The sequence below is a fragment of the Salvelinus namaycush genome, chromosome 3, assembly GCF_016432855.1.
Source record: "Salvelinus namaycush isolate Seneca chromosome 3, SaNama_1.0, whole genome shotgun sequence".
Taxonomy (NCBI): Eukaryota; Metazoa; Chordata; class Actinopteri; order Salmoniformes; family Salmonidae; genus Salvelinus; species Salvelinus namaycush.
Genome location: NC_052309.1, coordinates 97208899 through 97224974, shown reverse-complemented (window position 1 = coordinate 97224974; position 16076 = coordinate 97208899). Strand labels below are relative to the sequence as shown.

The following is a 16076-nucleotide window of genomic DNA, read 5'->3' as shown; positions in this document are numbered from 1 at the left end:
CCTAACCTACAGAGTAAACCTAACCTACAGAGTATACCTAACCTACAGAGTATACCTAACCTACAGAGTATACCTAACCTACAGAGTAAACCTACACTACAGAGTAAACCTACACTACAGAGTAAACCTACACTACAGAGTAAACCTACAGAGTAAACCTACACTACAGAGTAAACCTACACTACAGAGTAAACCTAACCTACAGAGTATACCTACACTACAGAGTAAACCTAACCTACAGAGTAAACCTAACCTACAGAGTATACCTAACCTACAGAGTAAACCTAACCTACAGAGTAAACCTAACCTACAGAGTAAACCTACACTACAGAGTAAACCTAACCTACAGAGTATACCTACACTACAGAGTAAACCTACACTACAGAGTAACCCTAACCTACAGAGTAAACCTAACCTACAGAGTAAACCTAACCTACAGAGTAAACCTAACCTACAGAGTAAACCTAACCTACAGAGTATACCTAACCTACAGAGTATACCTAACCTACAGAGTATACCTAACCTACAGAGTAAACCTACACTACAGAGTAAACCTACACTACAGATTAAACCTACACTACAGAGTAAACCTAACCTACAGAGTAAACCTAACCTACAGAGTAAACCTAACCTACAGAGTAAACCTACACTACAGACTAAACCTAACCTACAGAGTAAACCTAACCTACAGAGTAAACCTAACCTCCAGATTACATCTGAGTGTGTAGTGTGGGGATTTTTCACTGGGACATGTTAGTATCGTCGCTGCTCTCCCCTACACATAGTTATGAAGGTAGGCATCTAGTTTTTTCTTTGCTTGATGATAATAGTAACAATCCGGCATAGAATTCATTCCTGTCTGTCTCTGCAAATATGGCATTGCCATTCTTCTGGAGACCACTAGGTGGACACACTGTACAGGTCAAGCAGAATGCTCTTCCTACCTTAAAGGTAGGTCAGTGGAGCATTGTAGCTCAGTCTTGTCAGGGTAATGTCTCATAGGGGTTTGTTGTAGTATATGCAACATTCAGAGACTTTACAGCTACAACATAAATAGCGGTTTGTTGTAGTGTATGCAATATTCAGAGACACGCTTGTCTGACTCTGCGATTATGTAAGGACATTCAGAGAAATGTTGTCATTTCATTCCCTGGGTCAGAAAGGAGGACATTGTTAATGTAAACATCTCAGTGAACAAAAGAAGACAAGTAAAATACAGAAACCCGAGCTTTCTATGGACTTTATAAGTGAAGGAGAAGAGCTGAAGAAATCTGAAAGGTATTTTGGATCGTTGCAGCTTCATTAGAGTGAGTTCTAGAAGTCCACTGCACTGTTGACCAATTTTAATGATCTAAAGGACACTGTTGACCGTTTTAATTAACTAAACGACACTGTTGACCGTTTTAATGCACTAAAAGATACTGTTGACCTTTTTAATTAACTGAACCACACTGTTGACTGTTATAATGATCTAAAGGACACTGTTGAACAATTTTAATGATCTAAAGGACACTGTTGACCGTTTTAATTAACTAAATAACACAGTTGACCGTTTTAATGATCTAAAGGACACTGTTGAACAATTTTAATGATCTAAAGGACACTGTTGACTGTTTTAATGCACTAAACGATAATGTTGACCTTTTTAATTAACTGAACCACACTGTTGACTGTTATAATGATCTAAAGGACACTGTTGACCAATTTTAATTAACTAAAAGACACTGTTGACCTTTTTAATGATCTAAACAACACTGTTGACTGTTTTAATGAACTAAAAGATACTGCTGACCGTTTTAATAAACTAAACAACACTGTTGACATTTTTAATGATCTAAAGGACACTGTTGACCGTTTTAATTAACTAAATAACACAGTTGACCGTTTTAATGATCTAAAGGACACTGTTGACCGTTTTAATTAACTAAACGCCACTGTTGAACGTTTTAATTAACTACAGAGGACCTTGCTGCTTCCGTGAAGGACAGAGAGCTATGGCATGCCTTCTTTTGGAGCATTGCACCACCATACGCAGTCAGCCAAAGACTGCCTGGATCTGTATCCACAGAACACAGTGTTGATGTGGAGCAGTGTTCTTGTATGCCATGTGGCACAGTGTACAGAGAGAAGAACAAGGAGGTGTGGCCTGCCCCCCTCCAACACCTCTCTGTCTGACCCCGATACGTTGTGGGGCATGTTAGGTACCGTACTACCATCCCCTGAGACTGTGCTCCTGGTGTCAGTACATGGGGCATGTTAAGTACCGTACTACCATCCCCTGAGACTGTGCTCCTGGTGTCAGTACATGGGGCATGTTAGGTACCGTACTACCATCCCCTGAGACTGTGCTCCTGGTGTCAGTACATGGGGCATGTTAGGTACCGTACTACCATCCCCTGAGACTGTGCTCCTGGTGTCAGTACATGGGGCATGTTAGATACCGTACTACCATCCCCTGAGACTGTGCTCCTCGTGTCAGTACATTTGTTTGGTCAATTGTTTGTATTTGTTTATTAATCCATTAGACATAGGGCCGGGATTCAATACAAGACGTGTTTTAGCGCGGTGCACCGTAACAGGTTTTTAAGGTAATTTACTCTGTAGCCTGCATATGCAGCTTTTACAATGACTGCGATCTCCGCGAACTTCTGGGGAAATGCCTTTAAACAGCACATTGTCGGCTGTATAGTGAGTGCTATAACGCGCCTTGCGTAGAATCCCAGCCAAGGTCTCAAATCCATAGTTTTGTATAGATACTTCCATTGTTGATGGAGATAATGTATCACATGTGTAGGGTGGTTACGAGTCACAGTCAGGCTGCCTCACCAATTCGCTACAATATTACCATTATTTGTGCATTACCAGCTCTCTGCTACTAAGGCATTTTTTGTACCTGTTGATTGGTTTGGCTCGGGTCATTCAGCTTGCTATGCATTTTGTACCAGTACATTTGTTTACACACAGTATGCCAGGTCAACCACTTTCAGTTTGGTTCACTGATAAAGGAGGCCAATTGCTTTTTTTCATTGAAAGTTGACGCTATGTGAGAATGGTCAACTAAACACGTATTGAGTGGATTATTTAATGTTTCGATAGGTAAAACTCACACAAAGTTAAATCCATTGTCACAGTTATTTTCCTGCTGATTTTCTGATACAGTATGTAGATGTCCAGCGTATAGGTTTACCCCCATGAGGTATTGAATTACAATGTTGTCATGTCATGTTGATCACATAATTAACCATGTTACACTACACTATGGAAGTTTAGTTACTAATTGTTTACGTCAAATTTTGGCTTGAAGGTTGGCTGTATGGTTACACATGTTTGTTTGGTATGATGCTATAGTAACTGTCCAGTGAAAATCTCACTTTTAAAAGTTCATATTCTGTTAACTCATACCCAAATAATGTTGTTGACTCATCCTATGAGTATTTGTGGCCAAAGCATACATTTGAGAAAAACCCCCACTTACAACCCCACCTCAAACAAAAAATGCTTGCTATTTCCTCGTAGAGGATGATGTCATCCTCCTAAGGAGGATGAGCTGGCCAATCAGCGGTCTACTAGCGTTCTATTTTGAATGATGGGTATATGGCCACACCGTTTTGTTGTTGGGGTACGGCCACACCATTCCAACACAGAAAAGCTGCTTTTTAACATATTTCATTAAAACATTTGGGAAGGAAAAGTATATTCACTCATTATATTGTAATTCATTATCGGTCCTATTTCATAGAAACCTGGAACACTGGATATTACTTTAATCCATTTCATGAAAATAAACAAGTCTTGAATTTTAGGCAGGTAATATGTTTTGCTTTTTCTCATGGTTATGGGGACATGTGCCTCTTTCTGTACAATGATGTCATTTCTGGAAACTATTTCTGTCCATTTAGATGAAAGGACCCATTTTGTCTGAAGAGCACCATAGAGGCTAAAAGTTCTCTATTGCCTCTAACCATCATTGGAGTCTTCAGTCTGCACTGTATGTCTATGGTATGTTCTGTATGTCTCTGTTCTGATCACGTGATGAAGTCTTCCCAATAATATTGTATGTGTCATTGGTTTTGGTGGTTGATATTATCAGATGCACTTGAAACCTAAACAATGTCCACATTGAATGCCTCATATTTTTTAAAGACTCAAACAGTGTTTTTAAATAAACAAAAATACTAATATGTCCTTCTCTGCATTGTGTATGTGAAGCTGCAACAGACAGGACTCTGACTGAGGCAGGCCGCTCCAGGGTCTAGGATCAGCTTCCCCTACTACAATCCTAACCTTAACCATTAGTGGGGGAGCAACTAGGAGCAACTTCACCCTGCACCCGACAGGCCTGGGAGTAATTCTCATTAACTTCGTCAACCTGCATCCCGATTCTCTGTCCTTTCCCCCAAAGTGTGCAATTGTGCACTCCTCAAGCATGTAAATGCATTTTCACAAAATGAATGATGCCAACCCTCAGTTTTAAATCCATGAAGGGAAATGAACTAGAGCACACTTCCAGAAAAATGAACATTGGGATAGAGGGAGAGGGGAAACAATGGGGGAGTCAGAGGTTATGGGTCATTTAAGTAAACTGATACCCAGAGGTCCAAGGTCATTCCCACTGATTAATATGTATACAGTAGGTAAGGACTGTTTTGTCAATCAAGGATATTATTGAGTCATTTTCCAAGTATACATTAAATTAGAACTAACTGGATCACAACATGAGCTTGGATTTTTGGTCATAACCGGTCATTGTACCTGACTTCGCAGACATTCCTATTCAATGTTCTGTAATTCTTTTTCTATGCCAGACTTACTCTCATTGTTTACAACGGCTCTATATCCAGACAATCTAATTCCTGTTTACATTTCCTGTTTATATTGAATCTAGCCTAGTCTGGATCTAAACTGAATTGTTCCATTTCAACAAAAGTGAAACAGAGCAAATTAGTCAGGCTTAACCTAGCCCCTCCCCGAGCTGTATTTGTATATGAAAGACAAATGTGTGTTAGATAGATTTCCAAAATGTCAAAATAATTCTGTTACCAATTCAGTCTCTCACTACATTATTGTAAGATAAGTTGGAGTATGGTTATAAATAGTCGCAGGAAGTTAGGGTGCGGCGGGAAAATAATGTTGTCTAGAAACATCCCTTGTCTTTAATCAGAAGGAAACACTAGGTAAGGCCTGGTCACTGTGGTTCCTTGGCTTCCTTAACTTTGCATTAAATTAGTGATACAGTTTCTCCAGACATTGGATGACTCTTCTGTGATCATGTCAACCATAACAGCATCTGAAAAACCTTTTATCTCATTGTATGTCCGTTTGTTAGTCATTCTCCTTCATCTACTGTGAACATATAATAACTTTAGTATAGGACCAGTCATTCCAAACACATTGTGATGACTCCTGAAAAGCTAACTGTTCAGAGACAGGTTTCTCCAGGATGTTCCAGTTTTCACAGATTATATTGCAGAAGGCATCTCAGCTGACCCAGATCCTCTTTGTTGATACAACATTATTTTTCTTCTACGAAATGCTATTATTAGATAACAACTTTGGAATTGCCACGTCTGGGATGTGTACAGTAACGATTTCATGATTCATAATAATAATAATCATTTTGGGGGTGCTTATATTGTATTTGTCCTCCAGATCTCCACATTCCTTGCCCTCAATACCCACTTCCCCCTTCTCTCCACTCAAACCAACTCAGCCTTCCCTGAACCCAACTGAATGAGGGAGGAGAGAGTGAGAAAAGGAGAAAGAGAGAGAGAGAAGGGAGGAGTGTAACAAGAGGAGGCTCCTGCTGCTGCCGCTGACTCACACGGATCAAGTTATTAAGGTGCGGTCCTCAGTTCTGTTCTTGTCTTCTCACTAAATTATCTTGAGTTAGGGAGCTGGACAGAGAGTTAGAGAGGAGAGACTTACAGAGAAACAGACAGACAGTCTTAGGGTGTGAGAGTTAGGGCGAGAGACGGTGAGAGTGAGAGAAACAGACAGAGCGAGAAAGTGTTTTTGAGAGAGATAAGAGTGAGAAAGCGACTTACTGAGCGAGAGAATAGGAATTATAAGAGTAGTGAGGCCATGATAGGATGTCATGATAGACTAAGACGTGAAGAAAGATCTGCACCGTCTGCCTGTTCAGACCCAGACAGAGGCCCAGCAGTCACACCCTGCAGCCTGAAGTAGAGAGGAGTGAGTGAGGGAGGTACTGTGTCTTGGCACACCAGCAACACACAGGACATCCACAAACCAGAGAAAGAGAACATGGAGACCCTCGTCATCAAGAAGGAAGAGAATACAGAAGAGAGTCATCCCACAACTGGAAGCAAAGATGTCACCACATCCATGAAAGACATGTGGGATCTGAACCTAAACCAGGAACAAGAGGACCCAACAACAACGCACAATAAGCCAGGGGAGAACACCCAGCCTCAGAACCAGGAACAAGAGGACCCAACAACAATGCACAATAAGCCAGGGGAGAACACCCAGCCTCAGAACCAGGAACAAGAGGACCCAACAACAACGCACAATAAGCCAGGGGAGAACACCCATCCTCAGAACCAGGAACAAGAGGATCCAACAACAACGCACAATAAGCCAGGGGAGAACACCCATCCTCAGAACCAGGAACAAGAGGACCCAACAACAACGCACAATAAGCCAGGGGAGAACACCCAGCCTCAGAACCAGGAACAAGAGGATCCAATAAGAACGCACGATAAGCCAGGGAAGATCACCCATCCTCAGAACCAGGAACAAGAGGACCCAATAAGAAAGCACGATAAACCAGGGGAGAACATCCAGCCCCAGACAATCTCTAGCGGGTTTACTGTCACCGCAGAAGATGTGCTGTGTGACTCCTGCATCCAGATCCCGTGCCAGGCCCAGAAGTCCTGCCTCACCTGCCTGGTGTCGTACTGCGAGGCCCACCTCAGACCCCACCTGGAGAACCAGAGGTTCCAGAATCACCGACTGGTGGAGCCCTTACAGGACATCGAGTGTCGCACCTGTGAGGAGCACCGGCTGCCGCTTGAACTATACTGCCTGACGGACGGCTGCGGTGTGTGTGTGTGCTGCGAGTGTGAGGGACAGGGGCATCTGGGGCACAGTACTGTACCTGTAGAGGAGGCTCGAAGACAGATCCAGGTATTGGTAACATTTATATTTTACCAGGGGAGGCTGGTGGAGCGAGAAATAGGGAGGACTGGATTCTTTGTAATGGCTGAGCCCGTCCTCCCCTTTCTCCCTCCACCAGCCTCCACTGACACATACAGACACACAACACACTTACATTTCACAGACAGTGAGTGATAACTGTATGAGTGCTCCCTTTTTTCTGGCATGGACATGTTGTTTTGGGTCGTTCCACGAGAACAGTGCCTTTTGCATCCCTTTGATATTTTAATTAGAAATTGTGCACCAATATTGAATTTTAAAAGCTTGTTATATTAAATGAAGTGTCCTTTAATATAGACCACATGGAGAATTCAATAAATATTTAATATGAATATAATCTTGATAACACAAAAGGGAAATTCTCGCAAAAGTTGATCACATGAATCTGTCCACGGCAGAGTAATATGAAAAATGATTTGTTAACGTGCCAAAATTCACAATTTTGACATGTCACTCCTTGCACCCGCTGTGACTTCTGGGAAGATTTGAACCCACTTAACCTCAACATCCAGCATCATTGTAAAGCCCTGGTTATGTTGTTGACAAAGTCATGTCTGGAGAGGATTATTTATTTCATGTGATTAGTGATTCATTTACGTCAGCCCCTCATTTTAAGGTCAACCCTGTTAAGCGAACTGAGCTCTCGATTTAATATGGTGAAACTATTCAAGAGGAAATCGTCTACCCGGTTACATTCAACTCTGTTGCCTTATTTGGCACTCAGCAGTTGAAACAATAATAAAGTGTTTTCCCCGCCCCTGTTTCGGTACAAAGCTGAAGCCTGGAGAAATATATAACCGCTCTCAATTTCATAGACAGAGCTATGGATGAAAGGACTGACTATCAATGATATGAAAATTATAGTTTTAAACATGTTTTGAGGCTAAATAGTGCTTTTACATTTACTTAGTTTACAAACATTGCAGTAAAACACACTTATATTTTGGGTTCTGATGGGGTATGACAGTTGAACTAAGCTAATGAAACATTTATAAGTTATATTCTTCAAGAATCAATAGGTACATATAATTCATTTCTAAGTTAAAAAATGGCTTCAGCAACTGCCGATTGCCCCTTTCATAGGTACTTCCTGTTGTCTTTTTTTTTTACCTCTTAGATGGGAAAACTAGTTTTGTATTAAGTTCTTTCTGACAGAATGTTAAAATTTGGTAAAACCAAACTTTTTTTTTATACCAAGTTCCACTTCTCAAAAGGCATCGGGTTGGTGGAACGACCCACACGCTGTTGTTTTGAGGTCCAGAACTCCTCTTTTTAGTGTCAGTATTGTCTAGTGATCCAGGACACGATGGAGGGAGCATAGGATAGGGAGTCCCCAGGCAAATGAGTTTTTATGACATCATTTGTTTATCACAAGACTTCAGTACATTTCCCTGTGATAAGAAACCTTCTATGTGACATGTGATACGTACAGCCTGCCCACTGCTCTGTTCCAATAGGTTGCTCTCTCTCAAAGCTATAGTAGTAAATAAAGCAAATGCATTTCCCATGGGCTATGCTGGTAACCTTCTGGCATTGGTCCCAACACATGGTACTCTTTAAGAAACAGAGCCCTGAATGTGTGTGTGTGCGTGCGTATGATCGTCTATAGACAGAGCTGCAGAAGAAACAAGGGGAGATTATGAAGACCGTCTCAGTGGCAGAGAATGCCGTTGGCAAGCTACAGAGCAACACTGCATCCATAGAGGTACGCCACTGAAAAGTCATTTGTCACTACACCCGCGTTACTTTAACCATTTCCTCTGACCGTAATGAACCTTAAACACACAGCTGATACAACTAAGCACCTCCTCCTCTCCCTTAAAAAAAGGTATGTTGCACATTCTCTCCATACATTCTTTCCCCACGTTCGCCTATTGCTCATTTATCACTTAAAACATCGTCTCTGATCTTAATGAACCTCGAAACACACAGCTGATACACATTTACAAAGTACTTCTCCATTCCTCCTCTTTCTCTATCACATATTCTCTCCATCTTTCTCTCCCCAGAGCTCGGTGGCAGGGGTACGTGCTGTGATGGAGCAGCAGTTCTACCTGCTGCAAGGGGCCGTGGAAGAGGCCCGGAGGAGGGCCACGGAAGTTCTGGAGGGGGAGCAGAGGCAGGCGCTCAGCCAGGCCGAGGGCATCCAGGCCCACCTGGAGCAGAAGAGCCAAGAGCTGAAGAAGACCCTGGCCAGAGTGGAGAGACTCTTCAGGAACAAGAGGGACGTGGACTTCCTGCAGGTGAGAGACTGGAGCTCTGGGGTGAAACGTATCCTATGTACAGACCTTGGATCTTCTCCAACCTTAACCATTAGTGGGAAAAATGCTAAACTGACCCAAGATCAGGGTCTAGGCCGGTGCAACTTTAGAGTGCACCAGAGAGGGTTGGGTTTAATTCAATTTCAATTCAGTCAATTCAGGAATTAAACTGAAATGTGTAGGAAATCATTAAAGAAAATGAACTGACTGAATTGAAATTGAATTGATCCCAATCCCTGGTGAGTGTCACACATGAAATGAAACAGAACGCATGCAGCTAGTGTTGCTGAAAAGCACAATATCAACCTGCTGCCTTCAAGTCTCCTGTGTCATGATACTGTGAGAGGTATTTTATTTATTTTGACATTCTATTGGTTGATGGTATATACCGCGTTGAATATTTATTGACAAGACATTTCAGCTTAAAATGTTTAATTGATTTGTAAAAAGTTTGAAAAACATAATTCCACTTTGATATTATGGGGTATTGTGTGTAGCCAGTGACCAAAAATCTAAATTGAATCCATTTTAAATTCAGGCTGTAACACAACACAATGTGGAAAAAGTCAAGGGGTAAGAATACCTTCTGAAGGCACTGTAGATGTACATGTATTTTATAGGTTGATGGTATATACTGCATCCTACTGCAGTGTTTGGAAATGCCTGACTGCTCAGGATAGGACTCATCCTGAGCCCTATACTGGGACTCATTCTCAGCCCTATCCTGGGACTCATCCTGAGCCCTATACTGGGACTCATTCTCAGCCCTATCCTGGGACTCATCCTGAGCCCTATACTTGGACTCATTCTTAGCCCTATCCTGGGACTCATTCTCAGCCCTATCCTGGGACTCATTCTCAGCCCTATCCTGGGACTCATTCTCAGCCCTATCCTGGGACTCATTCTCAGCCCTATCCTGGGACTCATTCTGAGCCCTATCCTGGGACTCATTCTAGGCTCAGAATGAGTCCCAGGATAGGGCTCAGAATGAGTCCCAGGATAGGGCTGAGAATGAGTCCCAGGATAGGGCTCAGAATGAGTCCCGGGATAGGGCTGAGAATGAGTCCCGGGATAGGGCTCAGAATGAGTCCCAGGATTCTGAATCCTGGGACTCATTCTGAGCCCTATCCTGGGACTCATTCTCAGCCCTACCCTGGGAGGACTAATATAGGAACCCATGTCCCTCTTACCCTTTGCCTCAGCTTTCCCCTATGATTTGTTAAATATTGTCTCGGTCAGTAATTTTGACTCGTCTCGGTCAGCGATTTTGTAATGTACAGTTAAGTCACCACAATGGTTATTGTGGCAGTCAGTGTGCTGACAGTGTCCACAGTGTGAGGGAAGTGACAGGTGGGAGGAGCTATAGAATACCTATAAAATACATGTAAATCTACAGTGCCTTCAGAAAGTATTCTTACCCCTTGACTTTTTCCACATTGTGTAATGACTGGAATGGAAGTTAATGGTTTCCATATGTTTGATGTGTTTGATACCTTCCATTGATTCCATTCCAGCCATTAGAATTAGCCCGTCCTCCTATAGCTCCTCCCACCAGCCCCCACTGCTTACCATAGACACTTCCATAGACACTTCATTTAGATTTTGAAAGGATTTGATAGGTATTAACAGTATAGCCAAGAACCTACCAAGCCTATTCAAGGGAAAGCAATACTACCATATTGCTTTAACCTATCTGAAATTTCTCGGGGGTAGAGGTTTGGGGTTATTTCTGAACGGGACCCTATTGTGCATCCCAAATGGCACCCTAGTTCCCATATAGTGCACTACTTTATTGTACACTACTTTCATGTTGTGATGGAGCAGCAGTAGTGCACTATAAAGGGCATAGGGTGTCATTTGGGAAGCAGATATAGCTGTCTTAGTAGTGTGACAGTAGTGTGAGTGGCTCCTCCTGCTGGTGAATGTAGGAATACTCAGAGTGGAAGACGGGGGCGGTGGATGTCTGTCTGCCTGGGCTCTACGTCGGCCTCACAGATCGCCTGGCCTCCTTCAGCTGCCTGCTCACTGAGTCCACCCAGGAACTGTGTGACCAGCTCAAGGCTACCTACAGAGACAAACTGAAGGACATCTGCAGGACTGGTGATGAGTGTACACATCTTAACCAGGGCTGTGTTCATTAGGCACCAAACACAACAAAACTATAGAAGCCTGGAAAAACTGCTCATTTTCCTTTTTTTGTTTTGTTGTTGACATATGCTGTTTCATGACATAATGAAAACGACCCAAGTTGTTATTGTAAAAGAGAATATTCTCCCAATGACTTAGCTAAATAAAAGTTAAATAACGGTTGAATAAATATCCATAGTCTTCCCAATGCATAGTATTATAGAGAGTACTCTATGTATTACCTGGAGGATAACTTTGCTTCCTCCTACACTGACCTACAGAGAAACTGGGCGTTACAACCATGGTCCATCCCAAGATGTCAAGGTCTTTTTCACTGCCTGAGCCTGAGATGCGAGACGACTTCCTCACGTGTAAGATGTCTTTTTTATTGCATTAGCAACCATTTCTAATTTGATTTGCATAGCTAGTGCTCTTCACAATGAGCTAACCCTTTTGAGAAATAGCCTGACTTGCTGTAACCTTTCACATGTATTATAGCGACTTAGGTAGCCTTTGAATAAGGATGTGTGTTTTTGTATTGTCCCTGCATGTGTCCTGTGCTGGCGACAAATCCATTTTCCCCTCTGACGATTAATAAAGTTTATTCAATTAAATGTGTCTTACTTGGCAGATGCCAGCAGTCTGACCTTTGACCCAGACACTGTCCACAAGTTCCTGAGACTAACCGAAGACGACAGGAAGGTGACCAACACCACGCCCTGGCAGCACAGCTACCCAGACATGCCCGAACGCTTCGAGTACTGGCGCCAGGTGATGACCTCAGAGAGCTTCTACCTGGGCCGACACTACTTTGAGGCAGAGCTGAGTGGGGAGGGCGTGCACGTGGGACTCACCTACAAGAGCATCGACCGGAAAGGCGTGGAGAGAGGCAGCTGCATCACAGGAAATGACTTCTCGTGGAGCCTCGGAAGGGAGGGGCGGAGCTTTTCCACTTGGCATGCTGATATGGAGGCGGTCGTGGAAGCCACAAGTGTGTTCACGAGGATCGGCGTCTACATCGACTTTGACTCGGGCTCATTAGCTTTCTATGGTGTGACTGACGTCGCTATGACACTCCTCTACAGGTACAAGGCTGAGTTCATGGAGCCCTTGTATCCTACTGTCTGGCTCTCAAAGAAGGACAGTGTGGTGTTATTGGTTGGTCCTAAGGACCCCCCACTAATGAAGAGCTCAACTCTGCCTGCCACCCCCATCACTCCCATGGCAACATCAGCTCCTGTCACTCCGGAATCATAATACTTTGACTGCAGTAGTGTAGTTAGGTTAGAGAGGCGGACCAGTACACATTTCTGTTTCTCACAAATACAATAAAGTATCTAGTCTATTCATAAGCAGTTGCCTTAAGTGACTGATACTGTACTTATTTAACAGGACACAGAATCAAGTATCACAAGACAACAGACAGGGACTTTACAGGGGGTGTCTGCACTCATCCAGGACCTATATACTAGGCAGTGTCAGAGGAAGGCCCAAAAAATTCTCCAGACTCCAGTCACCCAGCTCATAGACTGTTCTCTCTACTACCGCACGGCAAGCGGTACCGGAGCGCCAACTCTAGGTCCAAAAGGCTCCTTAACAGCTTCTACCCCCAAGCTATAAGACTGCTGAACAATTAATCAAATTTCGACCCGGACTTTGTTTTTACACTGCTGCTACTCGCTGTTTATTATCTATGTACAAAATTACCTTGACTAACCTGTACCCCCGCACATTGACTCGGTACCGGTACCCCAAGTATATAGCCTTGTTATTGTTATGTCATTTTATTGTGTTACTTTTTATTTTACTTTTTACTTTAGTTTATTTAGTAAACATTTTCTTAACTCTATTTCTTGAACTGCATTGTTGGTTAAGGGCTTGTAAGTCAGCATTTCACGGTAAAGTCTACACCTGTTGTATTCGGCGCATGTGACAAATACAATTAGATTTGATATAGAACAAAACATGACACTGAGGGACTGAGTAATAACTTTTTAACTGCCCTTTTTATTGGAACAGGTTAGCAAGTGACTGACTTGCTAACTGCTGTGATTGGTCTTTCATTGGCAAAAACATACTATGTTTATTTGACATTGTGCTGAGTACTAACTACCAAGATGAGTTCAAGGGCTGCCTTTCATTGTTGTGTCAATGGTCAATCCAATGTAAATCATATTAACAATGTGACAAAGCTTTTGTAAAAATCTTTTCAGAATTGATTTACAAATATGAATTGCTTGACTTTTTAAAATACCTAATACTTAATATGAATTTAAGCATGAAACATATTATTTTTACATTTCAGATACATTACAACACATAAGAAATTATTCTCATAAGAATGTGCACAAAATATTTACAGATACCATGACACACAGTCTCAGGCAGTGAAATCGATTGAGGTCTCGTTCTCATCATACGCGGGATTAACAAAATGCACACCTGACGGCGTCAGGGAGATAGAGTTGGCGGCTTCAGTCCCATAGATACCTGGTACTTCGGGCATCATGGTGGGCTTGTCGAAGATGGGGTTTTCAAAGCCGTGGTCCGTGAAGTCCTCTATCTCCTCCTGGCTTCTCCTTAAGCTGCTCAGAGAAGGGATGGAGATGGTGGGCATGGTTGGCATTTTTATGACGCCTCTGCGGAAGAGGACAGCCAGGAGGGGAAGACCAGCGACTACTATCAGGACCCCGAACACGGCTCCCACCACAACTCCTGCGTTGTCCCCTGCCCCGTCACCACTGGTGGCCCCAGAAGAGGCCTGGAACTCAGCCCCGGTTATGCCCAGGTTTGAGCCTTGGGCTTGGACGTCCTTCAATATGTCCCGAGCCAGGGCCTCTGCCACCGCACCAGACTCCCCATCCAGGAGCACGATTTGGATCTCGGCTGCAGCCACACGTGGGATCACCCCGAGGAAATACTGAGATTTGAGCACCTTGGACATGCCTAGCTGAATGGACTGGTACGAGGGCAGACCAAGGAAGAGGTGCTGCAGTCGATTCCGATAAGACTCAATGTTGAAGCCTGAGGAATACTGGATGGTGACGATGGCGCCGCACACTTCGCAGCAGTGTCCTGTGGGGTACAGTGGCTTCTTACAGCTCATAGGAGCGCATGTCACGGTGCCACAGATCCTGTTGTGATTCGCAGAGTTCCCACAGTCGCAGCCAGAGGCATCACTGCAGCCAGAAGCCCCGACGCTGGGGGATGAGGTTCCGTGGAACTGCAGCCGGCCAGAGTGTGACCCCAGATAATGGGTGAACTCCGAGCTGCTGCTGAACGTCTTCCCCAGAACGGACACACTCTGGACAGGGACGCTGGGCTGGTTGGAGGTGGTGTCCACGCGGAACGAGGAGCCAGCGCGGAACAACACGTTGTCATACTGGCAGGGTACGCTCTCCTCGTGTACCGAGAACAGGAAGCGACCTTTCTTCAGGTCGTCTAAAGACTCTGCCGCCTGCCACAGCGCCGGGTCGAACCACTGCAGAGACTCTGCATCTTTGAACTGGGCGGTGACGCCCGCCCCGCAACCGGGGTCCCCTCCATTACTGACCGTGAAGCCGCCCCCCGAGGGAAGGATGAACTCTCCGTCCACCGGTAGCCGCATCTCCTGGACGGAGTGGACCGTCTCCACATACACGGACACTTTCCTCTGAGCCGAGAACTGCACTATGTCGTTACCGCAGGGCACGGACCCTTTGTCCCAGTTGGTCTGGTTTTCATAGTTAGTGTCGGGTATCCACTGCTTGTACAGGGCGTCAGCTGCCCCGAACAGACAGAGACCGAGGAGAAGAAACACGGCTGGTGTTTTTGGCATCCTGAATGCTTGTGACAGAAGTGGATGAACTACGGGGTGACCTTTGTCTCTGACAGTGTGACTGTCACATGAGGGAGTGAGTGCACAGGTTCCCAGATTAGGAAGTTGATGAGCTCTGGTAGACACTCATCTTTACCGGCTGGTCACCAGCTTGGTCAAAGATTAACTGCAGCCGCAGCAATAATGCCCCAAAATAACAGTGTAGATGTCTCTATGAAAGATTTGTGATTTGATTTAGGCCTACACCTTTTCATAGCCTTTATGCCTAAAAACTGTATGTGACAACTGTATAGTGTTAAAAAAAATTGCATCTACAGTAAAAGTAAAAGCTGCGATAAAAAGTAAAAGCTGTGATGTTTCTTCTGACCAGCGGTGGAATTGAAATTTAAAAAAAGTCATTGGGAACTCATCAATGTTAAATCTAAACATTCTAAAAATAAAGATTTGTCAAACTCTGTTCCCATATACTTCCTTGATTGCGACCAGTCATTTAAGGCAGAGTTTCCCAAACTCGGTCCTGGGGCCCCTCCTGTGTGCACATTTTGGTTTTTGCACTAGCACTACACAGCGGATTTAAAATAACCAACTCATCATGAAACGTTGATTAATTTAATCAGCTTTGTAGTGCTAGGGCAAAAAACTAAATGTGCACCCAGGACCGAGTTTGGGAAACCCTGGGGTGCGTTCAGTAT

At 43.8% G+C, this 16076-nt stretch overlaps 2 protein-coding genes across 2 annotated transcripts; one reads left to right on the top strand and one right to left on the bottom strand.

Annotated features, from left to right (window-relative positions):
- Nucleotides 1-5838: 5838 nt before the first annotated feature.
- On the top strand, nucleotides 5839-13109 carry LOC120043818 (tripartite motif-containing protein 16-like). The gene is made up of 6 exons (XM_038988414.1): nucleotides 5839-7149; nucleotides 8789-8884; nucleotides 9189-9422; nucleotides 11369-11540; nucleotides 11849-11938; nucleotides 12199-13109. Exons 1-6 carry the CDS (start codon nucleotides 6265-6267, stop codon nucleotides 12822-12824), a joined length of 2103 nt encoding a protein of 700 aa, XP_038844342.1. The 5' UTR covers nucleotides 5839-6264; the 3' UTR covers nucleotides 12825-13109.
- Nucleotides 13110-13769: 660 nt separating this feature from the next.
- LOC120044726 (protein amnionless-like) lies at nucleotides 13770-15384 on the bottom strand. Its single transcript, XM_038989404.1, has one exon. It carries the CDS (start codon nucleotides 15382-15384, stop codon nucleotides 13948-13950), a length of 1437 nt encoding a protein of 478 aa, XP_038845332.1. The 3' UTR covers nucleotides 13770-13947.
- Nucleotides 15385-16076: the final 692 nt, after the last annotated feature.

What these genes read in the sequence shown, in the direction of transcription:
- LOC120043818 (XM_038988414.1), top strand. Translation starts at nt 6,265, where the DNA reads ATGGAGACCCTCGTCATCAAGAAGGAAGAGAATACAGAAGAGAGTCAT. An exon ending in GCAACACTGCATCCATAGAG is followed by an intron (nt 8,885 to 9,188) that starts GTACGCCACTGA and finishes TTCTCTCCCCAG; the next exon opens with AGCTCGGTGGCAGGGGTACG. An exon ending in GAAGGACATCTGCAGGACTG is followed by an intron (nt 11,541 to 11,848) that starts GTGATGAGTGTA and finishes ACTGACCTACAG; the next exon opens with AGAAACTGGGCGTTACAACC.
- LOC120044726 (XM_038989404.1), bottom strand. Translation starts at nt 15,384, where the DNA reads ATGCCAAAAACACCAGCCGTGTTTCTTCTCCTCGGTCTCTGTCTGTTC.